The following is a 24168-nucleotide window of genomic DNA, read 5'->3' as shown; positions in this document are numbered from 1 at the left end:
ATTTACAAAACCTCCGTGTACTCTGGACCTCTTTCCTTCAGTTGGTTTTGATTTCTAGTCATGTGATTTATCTCCCTCATGCCATAAATGTTCTACCCTTCCAAAATGTACTTAAAAATTAATCTCTCAAAGTGTGCACGCTCTCATTAGAGCCCATTTTTCCTCATGAGCTACTGTTCAATCAGAAAGGTTTTATGCAACAGTTGATTCAGAATAGCTACATATCATAAAATCAGCAATGCAACTAACCACGTAAAACACTGTCTATACAATATAAAGGCAATACAATATCATCTGAATTCTCAAAATGTTTTATACCTTTTTGGTCTTTTCAGGGTTATAATTGTATACAATCTGGCTGCAAGTCACCGTATCATCCAAATATGACTCCGGTTCTGACTTGGTCCTTAAGTATTAAGAATAAATAGAAATTACTGAAATGAAGGGTAAAAAGAAGAGAAAAATCCTACTGTTAAGTCAATTATAGTAGACTTCCTCATACAGATTGTTTGAAATCCTGACACAGGAACTGAACGAACCTCACAGAGCTGTTCCGTATATTCTGGATCTCTTTATTGTAGCTCACGTTGTTGATAATGGTTTGAAATGCCTCAATAGGATCAGTAAGTTGACCCCAGACCTTAGATCCAAGACGATCCAGAATCACCATGAAACAGTGTAACGCTGGCCAGAAAGGATCCACACTATCATCTGAAATACAATGGAGTAATTTGCTAAATTACAACACAATTAGAGAAAGGTACTAAAATATATTGAGAATTAAGCATTCTTTACCTGGGTAGCAACAAAACTGAAAGCAAACCAGGAAGTAATTTAAAGTAAAGCGTTGTCAACTACAGGTTTTAGAAAGCTGGCAAACTTTTAAATAGTGTCTGCATTTTTTTTAAAGCAATACACCTCTGTTAAGAAATCTTGTTGTGTGGAACAAACTGAGATAGTCCAGATAAACTCAACTTTCTCACCCTATTTGCCAACCTGAAAGCATCGTTCCTCCTCTGCTTCTTCCAGACCTTTATACTCCCATCCTTCAATAAATAACAGAAGTAAAGTTGAAAAAAAAGGGAGAGAAAGAAAAACTTGGTATTTTCAGATCGAAACAAAGTCCATGATACAAGAAATCCTGAATTGTGTGTGTCATTTGGTTGGTATAAAGGACTGAACCCCTCATCCATGGATAAGCAGAGATACATACTCTTCATCCACCCATGTCTCAACATGGCTTTGTTGTTATCTCTATTCCATCCAACTGGCAGGAATTCCCATTCCTCACACACTCTTATGCCCAGTCCTTCCCCTCTTCTCTACATGCAGTGGCAAAACACTGCCCTGCTCAAAGACCTTCACTTGCTCCTTAATGTCTTCTAAGGAAATTAGAAGTCCTCAGTCAAACATTTGTAAGATCTTACTCTATTCTTTCTTTCCAGATTTACTTTTTTACACTCACATAAAGATACACCACCTACAGAAAAAAACAGATAGCTGGCTTTTTCCAAGAACGAACCAGAATGGCTTCACTATTAGCACCACCTATCATCTTCCGCAGTATTCTTAGGAGGCAAGTGCTCTAACTCACCCAATTACTGACAACCCTAGAACTTTCTGCTTTATTTCCCTCAGGGCTCTTAGATTCTACTTTTTTATCCTCTACTGAAGCTGTCTTATGTCTAGGAAGCTCTCAAGTAAGGAAGAAAGTCATCAGTTAGGTGAAGACAATTATGGAATGTTTCTTAAAGAGGTGACTTGGGACTTCCCTGGTGGTGAAGTGGTAAAGAATCTGCCTGCCAAATCATAGGCAGATTACTCTATGACATAAAAGATCCTTTTTGACCCACCTCCTAGAGACATGGAAATAAAAACAAACAAATGGGACCTAATGAAACTTAAAAGCTTTTGCACAGCAAAGGAAAACATAAACAAGATGAAAAGACAACCCTCAGAATGGGAGAAAATATTTGCAAATGAAGCAACAAAGGATTAATCTCCAAAATTTACAAGCAGCTCACGTAGCTCAATATCAAAAAAACAAACAACCCAATCCAAAAATGGGCAGAAGACCTAAATAGACATTTCTCCAAAGAAGATATACAGCTTGCCAACAAACACATGAAAGGATGCTCAACATCACTAATCATTAGAGAAATGCAAATTAAAAATACAATGAGGTATCACCTCACACTGGTCAGAATGGCCATCATCAAAAAATCTACAAACAATAAATGCTGGAGAGGGTGTGGAGAAAAGGGAGCCCTCTTGCACTGTTGGTAGGAATGTAAATTGATACAGCCACTATGGAGAACAGTATGGAAGTTCCTTAAAAAACTAAAAATAGAACTACCATACAACCCAGTAATTCCACTCCTGGACATATACCCTGAGAAAACCATAATCCAAAAACAGTCATGTACCACAATGTTCACTGAAGCTATATTTACAATAGCCAGGACATGGAAGCAACCTAAGTGTCCATCGACAGATGAATAGATAAAGAAGATGTGGCACATACATACAATGGAATATTACTCAGCCATAGAAAGAAACGAAATCGAGTTATGTGTAGTGAGGTGGATGGACCTAAAGTCTGTCGTACAGAGTGAAGTAAGTCAGAAAGAGAAAACCAAATACTGTATGCTAACACTTATATATGGAATCTAAAAAAAAAAAAAAAAAAAAAAAAAAAAGGTTCTGAAGAACCTAGGGGCAGGACAGGAATAAAGACGCAGACGTAGAGAATGGACGTGAGGACACGGGGAGAAGGAAGGGTAAGCTGGGACGAAGTGAGAGAGTGGCATGGACATATATACACTACCACATGTAAAACAGCTAGTGGGAAGAAGCCACATAGCACAGGGAGATCAGCTTGGTGCTCTAGATGGGTGGTATGGGGGTGGGTGGGAGGGAGATGCAAGAGGGAGGGGATATGGGAATATATGTATATGTATAGCTGATTCACTTTGTTATACAGCAGAAACTAACACACCCTTGTAAAGCAATTATACTCCAATAAAGATGTTAAAGAAAGAATCTGCCTGCCAATGCAGGGGACACAGGTTTGAGTCCTGGTCCAGGAAGATCCCACATGCCGCGGAGCAACTAAGCCTGTGCGCCACAACTACTGAGCCTGCCGTCTAGAGCCCATGAGCCACAACTACTGAGCCCACGCGCCTAGAGCCTGTGCTCTGTAACAAGAGAAGCCACCACAATGACAAGCCCGTGCACCGCAATGAAGAGTAGACTCTCGCTCGCTGTAAGTAGAGAAAGCCCACACGAAGCAATGAAGACCCAACACAGCCCCAAAAATAAATAAATGAATTTATAAATAAAATAAATAAAAATGCCAATCTTTAAAAAAAAAGGTGCTTAAAAAAAAAAAAGAGGTGGGCCTCCCTGGTGGCGCAAGTGGTTGAGAGTCCGCCTGCCGATGCAGGGGATACGGGTTCGTGCCCCGGTCTGGGAGGATCCCATATGCCGCGGAGCGGCTGGGCCCGTGAGCCATGGCCGCTGAGCCTGCGCGTCCGGAGCCTGCGCGTCCGGAGCCTGTGCTCCGCAACGGGGGAGGCCACAACAGTGAGAGGCCCGCATACCGCAAAAAAAAAAAAAAAAAAAAAAAAAAAAAAAAAAAAAAAAAAGAGGTGACTCATTTTGAAGGAGGTTAGGGGAGCTGGATTAACAGAGAGGACAGAAATATATGTGCAAAGCACAGGGAAAAAAACTAACAATTTATGTAGTAAATGCTGGTAAGCAAATCAGTAATAACCTTTTTAATAAATTTATTTATTTATTTATTTTGGGGGCTGTGCTGGGTCTTCGTTACTGTGCGCGGGCTTTCTCTAGTTGCGGAGAGCGGGGGTTACTCTTTGTTGTGGTGCGCAGGCTTCTCATTGTGGTGGCTTCTTTTGTTGCAGAGCACGGGCTCTGGTGCACGGGCTTCAGTAGTTTTGGCTTGAAGGCTCAGTAGTTGTGGCGCACGGGCTTAGTTGCTCCATGGCACGTGGGATCTTCCTGGACCAGGGCTCAAACCCGTGTCCCCTGCATTGGCAGGCAGATTCTTTACCACTGCACCACCAGGGAAGTCCCTAATTAGTAATAACCTTAATCAAATATCATCTAGCAAGAAAACAGGTGTGATCAAAAAAAAGAATAACATTTACATATTTCTTTTAGAATCCCCCACAAAAGAATATATATCCATGCTGAAGTTGCCTAAGGAGAAGTGAATGTGGGTAAAAAGTTATATTTATGTTTTCATTAAATTTGGCACGCTTGGTCTTTATTGAGTCATTCTTTCATAAAGAAGGTTAAGATTAGAAACACTAGTACAGATTCTCCCTGATCAGCCCAATAAAACCATGAGCAAAACCAAGCTGGCTCTAATAACAAACATGACAATTTTAGACCCTATTTTCTAGACTATCTGGGCAGCACTGTCCAAGGGAACTTTCTGGGATGATGGAAATGGTTCTATACCGTAGTCACCAGGCAGCTCTTGAAGTATAGCTAGTGGGACTGAAAAACTGAATTTTTAATTTTATTTAAGTTTCATTAATGTAAATGTAAACAGCCACACTTGGCCGGCAGGCAGCCAACCACTGTGGACGGTGGAACCCTAGAGAACCAAAGTGAAATGAAAAACCAGGCAAAAGGGAGACAGTGGGATAGGGGAAGCTTTCTGCAAAATTTTAACTGTCATGTCATTAGAAATTTACCTCCTTTAGGTTCTAGTCTTGATTCTACCACTAACCGGGTATTTCAACGCGAAAAAGTAAGTTAAGGGACTTTCCTGGTGGCACAGTGGTTAAGAATCCGCCTGCCAATGCAGGGGACATGGGTTCGAGCCCTGGTCTGGGAGGATCCCACATACCGCGGAGCAACTAAGCCCGTGCACCACAACTACTGAGCCCGTGTGCCACAACTACTGAAGCCTGCACGCCTAGAGCCCATGCTCCGCAACAAGAGAAGCCACCGCAATGAGAAGCCTGCACACTGCAACAAAGAATAGCCCCCGCTCGCCGCAACTAGAGAAAGCCCATGCACAGCAACAAAGACCCAACGCAGCCAAAAATTAATTAATTAATTTTTTAAAAAGTAAGTTAACTTCCTTGGGCTTCAGTTTCTTCTTTTATGAAAGTAAGGTGCTGAGTTAAATAAGCTCTAAAGGTCTTTTCCAATTAAAAATTCTGACTCTGTGACCAAAACCATAAAATGTTCATTCTTTCCTCAACATCATACACCCAAATTCTTACAGTGACACTAGTATTTTCAAAGTGCACCATCATCACAATATTCAGCAAATAAAGTTTATTACCATCTGATTGCCTCTCCATGGTGTGAAGTATTGATTGCATAAAATCATTCTGTTTGTTTGAGCCCAACAACAGTGAATCCATGGCTTGCTCCTCAAGAATGGTCAGCAACATGCAAATACCTGTAAGATCATGTATAGCTTTCCTGAATTGATTAAATAAAACTGTTCTAATGCCTTCTCCAGTTTAGTTGGCAAAAGAATAACAAGGCAGTAAGATGAAACAAAACAGTATGCAGTGCCTCAGACATTGAAGTCTGAGACATTCATATACAACTCCTCCTAAGAACAGAACTTTAGACTGAATAAAAAGGGAAAATGGCACGAACATGGTTAGAAGACCATTTCCAAAATGACTACCACACAATTTGTATCTCATAAAATCAAAGATCCCTTAAATTTTAAGATCACTATATTTCAAGTACCAATCACTGCCAAATATACACATGACTGCAAGACTCTGAATCAATGAAATAGGACAGAACTATTTTAAGTCAATATACAACTTGATGAAACCCAAAGTTAGTATCTCTTTCTCCCAGGAAATATTTTACAGATGGGAAAAGAGGTATTAAACCTCTGTTTCAATAGATCAAAACCCTATTACGGTCAGCTGCTATGCTAATACTGTAACATCTAATACTGCCTTAAATAAAAGATCTATTTGCCATACTTGAAAATGTACCTCTTACACAGATTTCTAGGATAAAAAATGTTTAAAGACAAGATGCTGCAATAGTCAATTTAATGACAGAACAAGAATTGGGAACTATGAAATCCTTTATTTAGCAATTTTGATCAGATTACCAAAAGAGATCCCTTCCCTTGCAGGATTATCATAAGAAATATTGGAAAATACTAATTATATTTGTGTAGGAACAATACTCACCTAACCAATAGTTTTTGTAGTTGGCAGTATCATACATGTGTGAAGGCAGAAGAATCAGTTTACCCTTCTCAAGGACAGAAGTAGTATAAATGTCTGGGCTTTCTAAAAGCCCCAACTCAATAACTTTAAAAAGGCAAGTCAAAACCTCCTGTAAGTCATAATAATCATCTCTGTCCACTTTTCCCAAGTTTCTTGCTGTCAGGATAGCCCAACGCCGAACCTAAAAGCATAACACATTCATTACTTCATTTAACATACAATTGTCTACAGACAGCAAGAATACAGTTAAAATAGGATTCTCTACAGATTATAAAAGACACGAGATACATCAACTATACTTTAAAAAAAATCATTACACTGTATATCTTAAACTTATACAGTGCTGTATGTCAATTATACCTCAATAAAACTGGAAGAAAAAAACTATCATATAGAATAAAGTATTTTAGGAAAAATACACGATTTTCAGACATTTAAAGGAAATAAACCGAAAGGTCCATGATGACAGAAAAAAAAAAAAAAGACAGAAGATACTAATTACAATTGACCTTTGAACAACACACAAGGGTTAGGGGCACCTACCCTCTGCGTAGTTGAATACACGAATATAATTCGAATATAACATAGTTGGCAGCCCTCCATATCCCGGTTCTGTATCATGGATTCAACTAACCTCAAACTGTGTAGTACTATACTAGATGCTATTAAAAAGAATCTGTGTATAAGACGACCCATGCAGTTCAAACCCATGTTGCTCAAGGGTCAACTGGAATGCGATGTGTGAACCTTACTTGATCCTGATTTGAACTAACCCTAATAAAGCATTTGTGAGATAATAATTTCCACTCAAACACTGACTAGAAATATGATATTATTATTATTATTGTAAGTGTGTTGATGTAATTGGTTTTTTTTAAGAGCACTTACCTTTTTGATACATGTACTGAAGTATTTTATGGATGAAATGCTCTGATGTCTAAGATTTGCGGTAACTAAACTTAACAGGAGTAGAATATTGACCACATATTGATAACAGATGAAGCACAGTGATGGATATATGGGAGTTCACTACACCAATCTATTTTTGTATGTTTGTAATGTTCCATAATAGAAAGTTAAAAAAAGGAAAGAAAAATGAAAAGAGAAACCTCAGAAGAAATCAAAGGTCACCTCTACATGGCAATATAGCACAGGGAAGTGATTTTAAATTTATTCTGCACTACAAATTGAATTGTGATCACAACCAACCTTAAAAACTAAATAAAATTTTAAAAAATCAGTGGGCACCCTTCATAGTAACAGTAAGTATTGTTTTGTGAAATGTTTAGGTCACACACGTATATATATGTGTGTGAACTCGATGAAGAACATTTTTACTTAGGTTATGGGCAGGAAAGTTTGCAAAACACAGAACTAGTGGACAAAAGAATGGGCTCCATGCCAACATAATTAACTAATGAATTTTAAGCTATCGAAAAAAATACAAAGGAATCAATGAGTCTATAACTTATAATAAACAGATGAATAAATGAAGAGCAGGGAAAATGGCTCTTGATTATAGTATAATCAATGTCAAGTGCTGACTGGTAAATGTGTAAAGTGCTGGAGTTGAAATTATTTTGCAATCTTAGAAAAACTGGCTCAGGGAAGAACCATCAGGTAATGCTAAATTTAGGAGAAAATTTTGGTGAGGAGTAAGGTATTTACATGATCTTAGAGTACTTAAGAAATAGACATTGTACAGTGAAGAAACTGGACAACACCTCAACTAGATGGTCAAAATTAACATCACCATGAGGCTGAATGATATGGCATGCCTGTATATCTGACACCCTGAGAAGGGCATAACATCCATCACTTATGTAGTACTCCAGTTGGAATGTATAACCAAAGCCTAACCATGCGCAAGCATCAGACAAACCCAAAATGAAAAGCATTCTATTTTTTGTAAATGGGAGGGAGGCAGAAATGACTATTCTTCAGAAATGTAATTGTCATAAAAGACAAAGAAAGGCTGCGGAAATGTTACAGATTAAGGGAGACTAATGTAACACAATTACATGTAAATCCTGATCCTGGTCTGGATACTGGAGTACAGGGAGAAAATGCTACAAAGTACACTGGATCACATGACACAACTGGAAAATAGACCTTACTGTGTCAATGTTAAAGTCACTGAAGTTTATAATATTGTGAGAATATACTTATTCTTAGGAAATATACACTGAAGTATTTAGGGGCAAAAGGGTATGATACATGCAACCTACTCTCAAATGGTTCAGAAAACAAACAGCTTTGTAGTTGACTGAAAGCAAATGATAGAACAAATGGAGTGAAACATTAATAATTGGTGAATACAGCTAAAGAATATACAGGTGTTTTCTACTTTTTTTTTATTTTTGAGAATTTTCTGAAAATTTTAAAGTATTTTCAAATAAAAACTTAAAAAAAAAAAGCATTAGGGCTCTGGAGTCAGGCTGCCTATATACAAATCCCAATCACCATACTAGCCTGTGTAACTGTGGTTAAGTCTCCTGACTCAGTTTCCTCACCTATAAAAACACATATATTATGAAGAATACAGTCATTCCTGGCCCTGCAGACCCAGTCACCAAGCCTGCAAGTGCTTGGCCCAGGTCCTGGTTGCTCAGCTGGACCAGCTTCCTCTATTGGTTTGCAGCTTTAAGAAAGCCAGTCCCAGAGAGCAGCTGGCTGTACTTTCTGTCAATCTTCTTTCACAGGCAGGAAAGCCCCACCCTTCTTTTAAGCACAGGCCTGGACTCTGGTTCTACCCTTGCCTGGAGGATACTTGTCATTCTTATTATCATGCACAAACTCAGTCCCCTGCTACCTACAGCCGCCCAGGCCTACATACAGGTTTCCACCATTTATCACTTTGTATTTCTGTTCCATTACTGGTCCAAAGAAACATTTACCTTTTGAAAAGTGTGATTATACCTTTTAGAATTCCACTTTTTGAATTTTTTTCTATCATTGTTTGGGTTTGGCACAAAGGAGACTGAAATTCACCACCATTCTGGCTGGAAACCCCATTACCATGTTCTTTCTTCGCCACTTAAAAAAAAGCCTCTTTACTATCCTTCTATTGGCAGAGCAACCCTTCATGGCTATTGTCTTAACGTTGTAACTCAGTTCTAGAGGCCAACGTGCACAGGTCCTACTGCACACGCTGCCTCGCCACAGGATGATAAGTCCTCAAACTCCAGCAATCAGCTCACAGTCAGGTTCCAAGCCTCTGGTGTTGCTCAATGCTTCTGTCTACCTACTGTTCTGCTTCTCATGTTCCTCCTCCTGTCTGGCACCTAGGAACTGAATCTCCTTGTCCTCCCCTCTACCCCATCACCTGTTAAAAATCTCATCTATTAGCAAAATAATTATTTCAAGTGTTTTAACTGGTATTTCCATGTGCTTGGAGTGGGGCAGGCAAGCAAGAAAAGCAAGAGAGAACAGTGCTTCTTCATTAGTTCAGGTCAACACACTGGAAGTTCAGATTATTCCCGCATTTGTCTTTTAAACTGAAGCGTCACCTGTCAGAAGTGTTTCCCTACTCTTTTAACTCTCTTCTTTGAGCCCCCCCAGCACCCCCTCCTTAACTGCAGTAATGTTACAACAACAAGAGAATAATTTTGGCAAATATTTTAAACAAAGTACACACCAAAACCCTCTATTATAGGTATCTATACTATAGGTGCAAAAATAAAATATTCCCTCTTCCACTGCCTAACACTCACACTCACCATTTCATTGGGATGGACCAAAAACAAATAGATCCCTGGATGTTTGTCAAAAACCTGAAAGGAGCAGTTAGCTTGTTCCATCCGGCAAAGTGCTTCAACGCATAATTCATCTAAATAGAAAAAATAAGGCAGTAAACATAAGACATAAATCTTATCAACTTATCAAGATTCCCTAAATTTGGCTCCTTCGGTTGTTCTGTAAGTGAATGAAAAGTTGTTCCTTTTTTTTTTTTTTTTTTAAACTGAGGCATAAAAATGCTGTAAATGTAGGAATGATATTTAGCTGCTGAAAGACCGGTAGGTTGATCATAGTGTGTGCCTATGAATTGCTCTGACTTTCCTAGTACAAACATCTTTTTTCACACTGGGCATAATTATCTCCAGAGGGCACCTTCTTAGAAGTATGGCTATAGGTCCAATTCCATTAGCATTTTACATTTTGATCCATGAGGACTTTATCTTGTACCACAGTGATAAAATCAGCTTTGCCCCCCACATGGCTATTTTGTCCTACTCTCAGTTACTGAGTAATCCATTTTCTCCACTGGTTTGAAATGCTATCATCACCAAAGAGTAAATTCCCCAAATATATTTGGTTTACTTCTGGACTCTCTACACTGCTCCATTAGTCTATCTGTACCAGCACTATCCTAATCCCTGTTGCTTTATGGAAATTTCTTCATCACTCTTTCAGAAGTATACTGAATAAGACTCATACATTTACCGTATCAGATGAATCAACTTTATTTTGTCAAGCTTCAAAGAATATTGTAGTGACAGTGGTTAGCTTTGGGAAGGAGGAACAATGACTGGAAAAGCAAGAGGAGAGCTCCTGGTGTGTTGATGATGTTTTGTTTCTTGACCTGGGTGTCAGCTACACAAGTGTGTTTAGTTTATGAAAAATCAAGCTTATATACTTTTTTGGATATGGTACTCTTTAATAAATGTTTGAAAAATGACTTGTTAGAATTTTAAAATCTAGTTATTTTTAATTTATTTAGAAAGAACTGATTTATCTAATTAATCTATAGATATACTTTTCAATTTACTGAAAATACAGAGGATAGAGAAACAAGTCAAATAACATGACAAGGAAGAAATCAGAAAAGTCCAGGAAGCACATTATTCTTTAGGGAAACCATTTGGTCTCAGCAACTCAAAGTTATGACCAAAAAAAAAAAAAAAAAAAAAAAAAAATCTATCTATCTATCTATCTATCTATCTATATCTATATCTGTGCACACATATATAAGAGTAAACTATTCTGGATTAAAAGAGATGTAAGAAATATGGAACCAAATGTAACCAAATGCACAGTCCCTGATTGGACTCTAATTTAAATAAATCATCCAAAAAACACATTTTGCAACTACTGGGAAAATCTGAATGTGGACTAGATATAGTAGTGGGTGCCTTAAAGGTACTGTTATTTCGTTAGATTTGATAGATCAGGAAAATGTCTTCAAAAGATTCATATTAAGAAATGCAAATATAAATGACCAAAATCTAGGCAGCCATAATATGCTATGCCATAGTGATTACTGAAAATTACTACAGACCAGTGGTTCTCAACCTGACGATTTTGTCCCTCACTGGCCCTGACCCCCAACTCCCAAGGGACATTTGGCAATATCTGGAGACATTTTTGGTTGTCACAACTAGGGTAATGGGGAGAGCAAGTCACTACCAGCATCTAGTGGAAATAGGCCAGGGATGCTGCTAAACATCCTACAATGAACAGCATGTGCCTCACCCACCAAGAATTATCCAGTCCAAAATGTCAACAGTGCCAAGTCTGAAAAACCCTGCTACAGACAAATTCCAAGAATGAAAATTAATTGAATGGATAGATGAATAAATATGTGATAAAGCAAATACAGCAAGATATGAGCAACGGTAGAATCTATGTGGTGTGTATATGGTATTCACTGTGTAATTCACTTTTCTAGGTTTGGAAACGCTCAAAATAAAACGTTTGGAAAAAAAAATAAGTATCCTAATTATATGTTTAAGAAACAGATTTTCAACATAGATAAACCCAAATTCTTACAATTCTTAAAATAAAAAAAGTGATACAACTGTGAAACACCCAAGATACTCACGAACACGCTCATGTAAAAGCAAATAAGGATATTTCAGTATTTCAAAAAGAGGAACTCGAAGCTTATTTTCAAAGTCTTGGCCAGTAAAGTCAAACAGCTGTGCCTCTCCATCGTTGTCTACTATATATAATTCATCATCGTCTCCAATTTCTGCCTTCATGGCCTTTTCAAAGTGATTTATGAGACGTGAGGTTTCTAATTCCCATAAAACCTACAGGAAAAGAAAAACGGGCAGTGTGCTTTATATCTTATTATCAACAAAATATACTGGATGTGACTATCCTTCTAGAAAGCCTTTTCCTAAGTATAAAAATTCAGAAGTTTAAAGAAGTACTAGGGTTTCCCTGGTGGCGCAGTGGTTGAGAGTCCGCCTGCCAATGCAGGGGACGTGGGTTCATGCCCCAGTCCGGGAAGATCCCACATGCCGCGGAGCGGCTGGGCCCGTGAGCCATGGCCGCTGGGCCTGCGTGTCCGGAGCCTGTGCTCCGCAACGGGAGAGGCCACAACAGTGAGAGGCCCGCGTACCGCAAAAAAAAAAAAAAAAAAAAAAAAAAGTACTGAACCTCATATATTAGACTTAAAGAAAACAGTCACTAAACGTAAAAGTGGCTTTTATGACACATGAACATGAGTCCATAGAGCATGAGATGTTTACAACATTGCTCTTGCAGAGTTTTGCTATCAACAGCTCTGTCAACTATACTCCATTGAAAAGGAAATGAGAAGTTGGAGCTTCTTGACCAAGGCACAAGACGGGCCTTCTCTGACTTCCCTTCTATGTTCCAGCCATAGGTAACTACCTTGAAACATCAGCTTTAGCATAAAGACACTGGTTAGCTTCATAGCTAGGAAGCTTTGTAAACGTAAAGGTTTTCCTCAAAAGGTTCATAACTAATCATCCCCCTCCTCTCTTCTATATTATTATACATATCTCTATGGTCTGTATTCCATTTTTCATTAGATAAATATAATAAACCAATATTCAAAGCCACATATTTAAAATTATGTTTCACTTTGGTTACTGTGAATGAAAAAATGTTTGTCTTTATTGATTTATACCACTTACCCATTAAAAAATGAAGAGAGGGGAAAAAAAAAGAACTATTAGCCAATAAAAAAATAACCCAAGCCATTCAGATACCTGGCTGTTAACAATGTCAAACACAATGACATTAAAACATGAACCCCAAAAAACCCATACGTCACTTCATTTCATGAAACTGTTTCACATCAAAATGACTAAAAGTGGAGGATTATAAAATTCTGCTTTAGATTTCAATTCAATTCCATCAATCAATAAGCATTTACTCAGCACCTACTATCTACCAGGCTATGAGTTACATACTAGAAGTATATTAGCATTCACAGTTTAAATCACATTGTCAGTTCCCTGAATGCTTCCAACAGAGTTCAAATTTATTCTCTTCCTAGTTATCAAGCTCTGAAAAATACTGCCCAATTAATGTAAAGTACCGTATGTAAGAATGGCAATTCATCCCTTGCTTTGTGGTATTCAGCCACACACTCTAAGCAGTAGCAGAGGTCTTCATCAGCTGTTTGAAATTCACTGGAGTGGGTCTTGGATGCATAGCGTTGCAGGAAGTCAATGGTGGAAATACCACCTGGCGTACACCAACAACATGTGCTCATTCTGTACCTGTATCCAGAAAAGAAGACATGGAAAGACTAAAGAAAAAAACCACACAACACTTCAGGCCTATTCTGGTGGAGAATGGGTACATTTCCTACTAATGATCATGTCTTCAACTTACAATGTGCCTTTACCACATCCAGAACATTCTGCTGGCCAGCTTATCAATCACTGGCTAAACTCAATCTGAGCCTACTCGTAAAAACTTTACCTGTGACACATGAAAAATAATGAAATGAAAGCAGTTAGTAATAAACATCATAAGGCAATATACAGCTGTGTTACAAAACGATACAGTACTGATGGGAAATTATATACAGAGACATAGAATTATCAATGTTTTCAAAGTACAGATTTTGGACTGTTCTAATCATATACTGGAGTCAAGTGAAAAGCTCAGGAAACCTTTCACATTCCCTGAGGCCATGTTCCAGAAATCCCTGGAAACCTAAAAAATCCACAAATATTAGTCCATACCAATAACAAAAACTCATACAGAGAAGAATTTTCTCTTGGTTAGAAAGTATATATACACATGAATTTGCACGTGTGTATGAACTGCTGCCCATAACTCACTGCTCATCAACGCAGTATAAACTGTAATGGCTGCAAATATAATAGCTACAAACCTATTCCTACTAAGTTTGAAACTTACAGTTTTTGACTGTCTCCCATTTGGGGTTTTATACTACCATCAGAGCCTCCACCATCCAAACTCAAGTAAAAAGGGTTAAATGAAATTAATTTCAGAGATTGGTTCAAGATGGTGGAGTAGAGGACGTGCGCTCACTCCCTCTTGCGAGAGCACCGGAACCACAACTAACTGCTGAACAATCATCAACCAGGAGACACTAGAACTCACCAAAAAAGATACCCCACATCCAAAGACAAAGGAGAAGCTGCAATGACGAGGGGCGCAACCACAATAAAATCAAATCCCGTAATTGCTGGGCGGGTGACTCACAAACTGGAGGACACTTATACCACAAAGTCCACCCACTGGAGTGAAGGTTCTGAGCCCCATGTCAGGCTTCCCAACCTGGGGGTCTGGCAACGGGAGGGAGAATTCCTAAAGAATCAGACTTTGAAGGCTATCGGGATTTGATTGCAGGACTTCGACAGGACTGGCGGAAACAGAGACTCCACTCTTGGAGGGCACGCACAAAGTAGTGTGAGCACTGGGACCCAGGGGAAGGAGCAGTGACCCCAGAGGAGACTGAACCAGACCTGCCTGCTAGTGTTGGAGGGTCTCCTGCAGAGGCGGGGGGTGGTGGTGGTGGTGGCTGTGGCTCACCGTGGGGACAAGGACACTGGCAGCAGAAGTTCTCCTTGGCGGGAGCCCTCCCAGAGTCCGCCACTAGCCCCGCCAAAGAGCCAGGCAGGCTCCAGTGCTGGGTCGCCTCAGGCCAAACAACCAACAGGGAGGGAACCCAGCCCCACCCATCAGCAGATAAGCAGATTAAAGTGTTACTGAGCTCTGCCCACCAGAACAACACCCACCTCTACCCACCACCAGTCCCTCCCATCAGGAAGCCTGCACAAGCCTCTCAGACAGCCTCAGCCACCAGAGGGCAGACAGCAGAAGCAAGAAGAACTACAATTCTACAGCCTGTGGAAGGAAAACCGTATTCACAGAAAGACAGACAAAATGAAAAAGCAGAGTACTTTGTACCAGATGAAGGAACAAAATAAAACCCCAGAAAAACAACTAAATGAAGTGGAGATAGGCAACCTTCCAGAAAAAGAATTCAGAAGAATGATAATGAAGATGACCCAGGACCTTGGAAGAAGAATGGAGGCAAAGATCGAGAAGATGCAAGAAATGTTTAACAAAGCCCCACAAGAATTAAAGAAAAAACACCTAGAAGAATTAAAGAACAAACAGAGATGAACAATACAATAACTGAAATGAAAAATACACTAGAAGGAATCAACAGCAGAGTGAGTCAGAACGGATAAGTGATCTGGAAGACAGAATGGTAGAGTTCACTGCCGCAGAAGAGAATAAAGAAAAAAGAATGAAAAGAAATGATGACAGCCTAAGAGACCTCTGGGACAACATTAAACGCAACAACATTTGCATTATAGGGGTCCCAGAAGGAGAAGAGAGAGAGAAAGCACCCAAGAAAATATTTGAAGAGATTATAGTCGAAAACCGCCCTAACATGGGAAAGGAAATAGCCACCCAAGTCCAGGAAGCACAGAGAGTCCCAGGCAGGATAAACCCAAGGAGAAACACGCCAAGACACATAGTAATCAAATTGACAAAAATTAAAGACAAAGAAACGTTACTAAAAACAACAAGGGAAAAACAACAAATAACATACAAGGGAACTCCCATAAGGTTAACAGCTGATTTCTCAGCAGAAACTCTACAAGCCAGAAGGGAGTGGCATGATATATTTAAAGTGATGAAAGGGAAGAACCTACAACCAAGATTACTCTACCTGGCAAGGAGCTCATTCAGATTCAACAGAGAAATCAAAAGCTTTACATACAAGCAAAAGCTAAGAGAATTCAGCACCACCAAACCAGCTCTACAACAAATGCTAAAGAAACTTCTCTAAGTGGGAAACACAAAAGAAAAAGACCTACAAAAACAAACCCATAACAATTAAGAAAATGGTAATAGGAACATATATATCGATAATTACCTTGAACGTGAATGGATTAAATGCTCCAACCAAGACACAGGCTCTCTGAATGCATACTAAAACAAGACCCATATATATGCTGCCTACAAGAGACCCACTTCAGACCTAGGAACACATACAGACTGAAAGTGAGGGGATGGAAAAAGAGATTCCATGCAAATGGAAATCAAAAGAAAGCTGGAGTAGCAATACTCATATCAGATAAAATAGACTTTAAAATAAAGAATGTTACAAGAGACAAGGAAGGATGCTACACAATGATCAAGGGATCAATCCAAGAAGAAGATATAACAATTATAAATATATATGCACCCAAAATAGGAGCACCTCAATACGTAAGGCAACTGCTAACAGCTATAAAAGAGGAAATCAACAGTAACACAATAATAGTGTGGGACTTTTTTTTTTCTTAATTTATTTATTTTTGGCTGCGTTGGGTCTTCGCTGCTGCACGCTGGCTTTCTCCAGCTGCAGCGAGCAGAGGCCACTATTTGTTGTGGTGCATGGTCTTCTCATTGCGGTGGCCTCTCTCGTTGTGGAGCACGGGCTCTAGGTGCGTGGGCCTCAGTAGTTGTGGCATGCGGTCTCAGTAGTTGTGGCTCTAGGGCTCTAGAGCACAGGCTCAGTAGTTGCGGCTCGCAGGCTCTATAGCGCAGGCTCAGTAGTTGCGGTGCACAGGCCCAGTTGCTCCACAGCATGTGGGATCTTCCAGGACCAGGGCTCAAACCCATGTCCCCTGCACCAGCAGGCGGACTCTCAACCACTGAGCCACCAGGGAAGCCCGGAACAGAAACAAAGTGCTCAAAATACAAAAGGATGGGGGCATGTCAAAGGGACATATTAGCCACCAACCTGAAAGAGCTCCCAGTGGCCAAAGCTGAAACAATCTGAATAACAAAATAATGTAATATTGGATTATAACCCACAGTATAAATATACATGAATCCATACTGATACAAATGAATGAATAAACAAATGTGGGGGAAGGAACAAACTTTCCTTATAGAAGAATTGCTAATAATATATACAGATACTCCCCATTCCAGGAAGTGGAGCTTAATCCCACCCTATCTTGAGTGAGGGCTGGACTTGGTGAAACACTTCCAAATAAGAAAGTATGCAAAGTGAAAATCACACTTACGGTGGAGACACCTGGTAAACACAATCTCAAACCAAGTGATCAAGGTTAACATCACCAGTGGTTAAGTCGTGTTGGTAACCCCTGACACAATGTGATGAGGCAGGAACTTCAACTCTGCAGTATGCTTCCCCAAACCCACAACCCCAGTCTATTCATGCGAAAAACATCAGACAAACTCAAGGTATTATCCAAACAGCTATTAGCCAGTCTTTGACAAAAAAGAAGAAAACCACACCCAAGGGAAATCGAACCAAGTGTTCTATCATATGGAACCATTTTATTGGGAATTGGGCCAGGAAATTACCCAACAAAACCGATCTTGAAAACTTGACCTTCATTATCTAATGAATGTATATCAGCCTAACGGGAAAAAAGTTACAAACCCAACTGTAAACCCAATGAAGTTCATTTCCTAACTGGATGAACCTAATCCATGTACTCTCATCAGGAGTGACATCATCCTCAAGGAGATGAAAACCGGTTAGTGGAACACATCCTACTCTTTTTACATATAAAGCACAGGTACATGTACATTACGCAAAGAAGTATATAATATATTGGTGGTACTAAAATTCATAGGAAAGAAATGTCTTAAACGTTTCCTTTCAGAGAGGGAGAAGGGACAATAAAAGGTTAAGAAACATGACCCAAGTCATTGAATACTTGGGTACAGAAACTTGACAATGTTAAGTTTTTGAATGCATTATCACCCAAAAATTCAGAGTGAATAGTAAGTTCTGCTAATGGGAAACTGATCACATCTTGACAGTATTTATAATTTCTGTACGATCAAAAGCATGTATTTGTCTTGTGAACTGATTTTTAAAATTCATTAAATATTAACTGTATACTTTCTTCATGCTTCTGAAAAGAATTTAGGGCAGCTTTCAACATTAAAGTATAAAGAAAAAGACATTTTAGAAGGCAATTTAAAAAGGGAGAGAAATCAAAACTTATTTAGAAGAAATTTAATTTCACTAAGTCCTAATTTAGGAGCTTCCTGAAAAGTAGAGCAGAAAGATAACATGAGTTACACAGTCCTCGTGTGAAAAATAAAAAAAGTAATATGCTAGTTCAGCTGGAGAGTCCTGCCCTTTCCTAACACTAATTCTAATTCAATTACATTTTCTAAGGGTGCTGCAAACTAGGGAATATGAAGTAACAGAATAGACACTATGTTTCTGCAGAATATAAATTTCATTCAAAGAACTTCTTATACTTGAAAAACCAGTAATATAATACCAGGAAGTTAAAAGTCTGCAGAAGCTGTGTTTTTCCGGTGATGTAATCTAATTCAACAAGTTTCACCCTTCTAGACGATGCAAGAACAGAAACTGAAACTCAGGGGATTTCTCAAACATCAATTGTTTCAAGCTTGACTTGAGCAGGAAACAAGACTGCAGTCAACTGCAACGTTGAAAAAATCAAGGTACTGAAGTACAAATAAAATGTTGTATACTTTTTTTTTTTTTTTTTTTTTTTGCGGTACACGGGCCTCTCACTGCTGTGGCCTCTCCCGTTGCGGAGCACAGGCTCTGGACGCGCAGGCTCAGCGGCCATGGCTCACAGGCCCAGCCGCTCCACGACATGTGGGATCTTCCCGGACCGGGGCACGAACCCGTGTCCCCTGCATCGGCAGGCGGACTCTCAACCACTGCGCCACCAGGGAAGCCCAAAATGTTGTATACTTTAAAATAATTATTAACAGAGAAGTTAGTTAGCAAAATAAACCTTCTAGTAAAAAAATTATGGAGTCTGCTTTTTATTTCACTCACTCAAGAGAGCTAGCCTACTTCCACATTCCAGAAAGCAAAACTAAATTTTCTCAAAGTAGATAGGAGTTACTGCCATATAACAGATAAGTGCCATGGAATTTAGAAAACAGAGAGAACAGTGCTATAGAACATCAACAATAGAAACATGTTTCCATAGTTCCTCTCAAAAGGCCATAAGTGGGTGTGCTTATGTTCCTAAAACTAAAATCATCATCGGCCTGATAGCTAAGCCCAAAAAAATCTGAACAGGGTATACTGAAATTTTTCTTTTAAGGGAAAACTGCTGGTAGATGACTATGAATTTTGCAAATTTTTGCACAATTCAGTTCTTCTGGAGGACAGTTTTGTTAATTTCATCAGTGTTTTTACTGCTTGGAATCATTACTGAGCCACAAATGGGGGGTTCCAGGGAATCCTCAAGCTGCATGACAGAAATAAGAGCGGCTCCTGTGCATCAGAGAGACAGTTTTTTTGCCAGTAACATAGGATGCTTCACCAGAGGTATAACTGTAATGTTCTATTGACTTATCCAGGGGATATCATTTATCAATAATAGCTGGCCAGAAACTTCAAATAACAATCACTTTCTTCTACCCTTCCTAGCTAAACTTTTTGAAAATTTATTTATTTATTTTAAACCTCTTCGCAATTGCTTTTATTTATTTACTTTTTTCCTCGGCCACACTGAGCGGCTCGAGGGATCTTAGTTTAGATCCCTGACGAGGGATTGAACCCGAGCCACGGCTGTGAAAGCGCCGAGTCCTAACCACTGGACCACCAGGGAACTCCCCTTGAAAAAATAATTTAGATTCACTTCTTTAGCTCCTTTGCACTCTGGCTTCTACCTTATGTTTCACTGAATGTTTTCACAAAAGTCCCTAATAATCTCTTTAATACCAAATCCAATAGGTTCTTTTTTTTTTTTTTTTTTTGCAGTACGCGGGCCTCTCACTGCTGTGGCCTCTCCCGTTGCGGAGCACAGGCTCCAGACGCGCAGGCTCAGCGGCCACGGCTCACAGGCCCAGCCGCTCCACGGCATGTGGGATCTTCCCGGACCGGGGCACGAACCCGCGTTCCCTGCATTAGGAGGCGGACTCTCAACCACTGCGCCACCAGGGAAGCCCTCCAATAGGTTCTTTACTGGACTCCTCTAAAGCATATGAAACTGCTCACCATGTATTCCTTTGCTACGACAACACACCATTCTTCTCTCACTTCCTCTACCCAGCCCCCATAATCATCTCTTCCTTTTCCCCCTGCTTCATATCAAAATTTCCAAAGGTTTGTCCTCAGGACTCTATCCCTTCATTCAATATCCTCTTTGTGGGTGACAATTCAACCTATTTCTTCAACTACTATTTATAATGAAGCTTCCCAAAGACTGAGAACGTAGGTAAAACTCAATGCCATGTTTGTGTTTCAGCTTCTCAATAAATGAGAGCCTAGCCTAGAATTCCACAAAGATACACAGCTGCCGTTCAGTATCTGCAGGGGATTGGTTCCAGGAGTCCCCCCCATGCATACCAAAATCTGCAGATGCTCGAGTCCCTTCCATAAAACAGTGGAGTACAGGGAACAGTTGGCCCTCTATATCCACAGATGGGAAACCCAAAGATATGGAAGGCTGACCGTACTCAATATCCAACTGTAGAGTGAATCTATACTCACTTGACAGTTGCCTCAAAGTAAACAGGACCAGAACAGAACAAAGTCCTTCCCGTCAATGTGTTATCTGTCCTGTATTCTCTATATCCACGGTATTACCATGACTTCACTTTTCAAACCAGTAACCTGTGAATTCTATACTATCCTCCCTTAGCCCCCATCTCTACAAGTTCTATAGAGTCTACCACCTTGATTACCTCTGTACTTTACTCTCAGTGAGACTGCTATTTCCTTAGTTCAATACATTTTCATTATTTGTCTGGATTACAGAAGAAACCTAAATGATCTGCCTCTTGTTTGATCCACCATCAATTCTTCCTCCAAAATGCTGCCAAAGGCCAAAGCAAAAGCCAGACTCTAAAAGCACAAATGACTCCTCTACCTTTGGCCGATAAAATTAAAATTTTTGACCTCACCACACAAGGCTCTCCATGACCTGGCTTCAGCATCATCTCTTGCCATTCCCCCTCACTTGCACTCCCTAAAATGCTTCCTGGTGTTTGGCATTACCTGCCTTTATGGAAGTTTTTCCATCTGCCTTTAACACCTACTCTTCATACCTTTGCCTGGTTCTTAACCCTGAATGCGCATCAGACTCACTAAAGGAACTTGGGAAGAAAAAAAAAAGCAAAGCAGATGATGAGATACCGCTGATAAAATTCAGATTCGTTCTAAAAAACACTCCAACAGTAAGTCTGATAAAAAGCCAGATTTGGGGGACTTCCCTGGTGGTCCAGGGGGTAAGACTCTGCACTCCCAATGCAGGGGGCCGGGGTTCGATTCCTGGTCGGGGAACTAGATCCCACATGCATGCCGCCGCTGAGAGTTCAAAAGCCACAACTAACACCCAGCGCAGCCAAAATAAATAAATAAGTAAATATTGCGGGGGTGGGGGGGAGCCAGATTTGAGAACTACCTCTGAGCATCATCATGCCTGGGGGCTTGTCTGACTCATTCCCTCCCTTCCAGTCTGTCTCTGATGACTTTTTTCTCTATCCCCTCAGGACTTTGTACATGGTCTCTATCACTGCATTTACCATGTTAGGCTGAGCTGTTTACTTATCTGTCTCTCACCTACAAGTTCCATCCTCAGCAATTCTGAGTCTGTTAGGAGGAAAGGATCCGTTCTGTAATTTTTTTTTTTTTTTTTTTTTTTTTTTACTTTTCAGTGCTTGGCACATATTAAGTGCCTGAAAAAGAAAGTCTTAAATGTTTATTTAACAAATAACTACCGACACGTCCCTGGTGGCACACTGGTTAAGGCTCCGCACTGCCAATGCAGGGGGCCCAGGTTCGATCCCTGGTCTATCCCACATGTACGCCACAACTAAGAGTTCGCATGCCACAACTAAGGAGCCTGCCTGCCGCAACTAAGACCCAATGCAACCAAATAAATAATAAAAATATTTAAACATTTAAAATTTAAAAAACAACAACAAATAATTACCTGGGGGTAATGGCCTACAGAGAAGTGATCCTCTCAGTCGAGATTCCTGGGTTTATTTGAGAATGGGTGAGGATCTGCATTCATATATACCCAGACTCTGGCCCCGAAAAGAACATTTCTGAAAAAGCAAAACAAAACAAAACTGAGGAAGTGGTTTTTCGACTCGCTCTCTCACTTGGGTTTCACATCAATCCTTATAAAGAACCACCAACTATTACCATTTGATGGCAGAGCTCAAGCTCCCAGAGGTTAGACAACGTGCCTGTGGGTCTACAAGGAACAAAAAAACAGTGCAACTGCCATTCTGACTCCACAGGGGGAGTGGCTCCACGGGAGACCTCGTCCCCACGCTGGGGACAGCGAGGCACTTTGTCAGAAAGTCCCCCAATTAGCAGGTGAGTTCAGCCCTAGGATCGTCAGTAGCTAACATCTCTGCCGCTTTAACTGACCAGCCGTGGGGTCTTCTTTTTTTTTTTTTTTTTTTTTTTTGTGGTATGCGTGCCTCTCACTGCTGTGGCCTCTCCCGTTGCGGAGCACAGGCTCCGGACGCGCAGGCTCAGCGGCCATGGCTCACGGGCCCAGCCGCTCCGCGGCATGTGGGATCCTCCCGGACCAGGGCACGAACCCGTGCCCCCTGCATCGGCAGGCGGACTCTCAACCACTGCGCCACCAGGGAAGCCCGGGTTCTTCTTCCTTCGAGCCTCGGGCCCGATTCCTTCTGGGCCACACGGGTCTTGGCACATCGTTGCTCCTGGAAGGTGGGGAGGACGGCAAAGTCCCCTCTGGCTGGCTGTCAGCGCTCCATCGCCCTCAGGTGGGGCAGGGAGGGCTCAGGTGGCCACTCGGGAGGGGCACACTCTCCAAAGGCACGAACCCCAGCAGGAGGAAGCAGGGGGCGCCGAGTGGACAGAGACTTTCTGTAGCGAGACACCCCACTCACTCCCACCGAAACTACGCAGCGCCCAGACTCGGAAGAGCTCACACGGGACGGCAGTGCAGACGACGCGAAGGGAGAGGACCGGAGGGCGGCCCAACGGACGCCGCGGGGATGCTCCCGCCTCGGGCGCCGCAACTCTCCTGAGGGACGCGGCCAAGCTCGCGCCGCCCCTCCCCCACCCGCCCGGGCCTCACGCGCTGCGACGGTTACGCCGCGCGCGCTCCCACGCTCACCGGGCCTGCAGCCGTGAGTCCGCCGCTCTCCTCACCCGTCTCGGCCTCCCCCCGGCCGCCAACCAGCTTCCGCCTCCATGCCTCGACTCAACAGTCGGCCGAGAACGGAAGTGCGGGCGTGCGCTCAGTCGCCAACTTCCGTAACCGACCACCCAACCGAAGAAGCCCCGAGCGCAGGCCCCGCCCTCTGCGCGACGTCGGCCGTCCGCAGGCCCCTCCCCGGCCGCCGCTTTCTTGTTTAGGTGCCCCGAGGGGCGGGGCGTGGGAAGAGACACGCCCGGGCTCCGCCGGGAGGCCGGGAAGCCCGGCGTGGCGTCACTTCCGGGCCCCCGGGGCCGGCCAATCAGGAGCGTCCGTGAGGGGCGGGGGCGGGGGGAAAGCTTGAGGCCGAGGTTCCACCGCGGCCTTGCCCCGGATTTCTCCGGGTGGTGGCCGCTCCCCGACGCGCCCGACGCGCCCGACGCGCCCAACCCGGGCGACCTGGACGCCTACACTGCTGTCTTTTCCGTTCCGTCCTTTTTCTTCTCTTTTCGACGCCTCAGGAGTTTCAGCAGGGGTGTTACGGGTTGCGGAGGAATTTTTTTTCTCTTTAGATT

At 41.5% G+C, this 24168-nt stretch overlaps 1 protein-coding gene across 1 annotated transcript in view; it reads right to left on the bottom strand.

The window, feature by feature from the left end:
* Window positions 1-23694, bottom strand: part of SETX (senataxin) — a 77252-nt gene extending 53558 nt beyond the window's left edge. Inside the window, exons 1-9 of the mRNA XM_060100549.1 lie at window positions 23573-23694; window positions 22403-22520; window positions 13543-13726; window positions 12070-12280; window positions 9968-10077; window positions 6210-6429; window positions 5324-5443; window positions 540-711; window positions 319-406 (exon numbers count right to left, since the gene is read on the bottom strand). Of these exons, the coding sequence (XP_059956532.1) occupies window positions 319-406; window positions 540-711; window positions 5324-5443; window positions 6210-6429; window positions 9968-10077; window positions 12070-12280; window positions 13543-13719 (1098 nt within the window). The 5' untranslated portion in view covers window positions 13720-13726; window positions 22403-22520; window positions 23573-23694. The remainder of the gene's footprint in view (window positions 1-318; window positions 407-539; window positions 712-5323; window positions 5444-6209; window positions 6430-9967; window positions 10078-12069; window positions 12281-13542; window positions 13727-22402; window positions 22521-23572) is intronic.
* Between the last annotated feature and the right edge of the window lie 474 nt (window positions 23695-24168).

This window comes from Mesoplodon densirostris, chromosome 6 (genome assembly GCF_025265405.1).
Source record: "Mesoplodon densirostris isolate mMesDen1 chromosome 6, mMesDen1 primary haplotype, whole genome shotgun sequence".
Classification (NCBI taxonomy): Eukaryota; Metazoa; Chordata; class Mammalia; order Artiodactyla; family Ziphiidae; genus Mesoplodon; species Mesoplodon densirostris.
The sequence above is the reverse complement of the archived record's forward strand: the minus strand, read 5'-3'. Positions and strand labels throughout refer to the sequence as shown.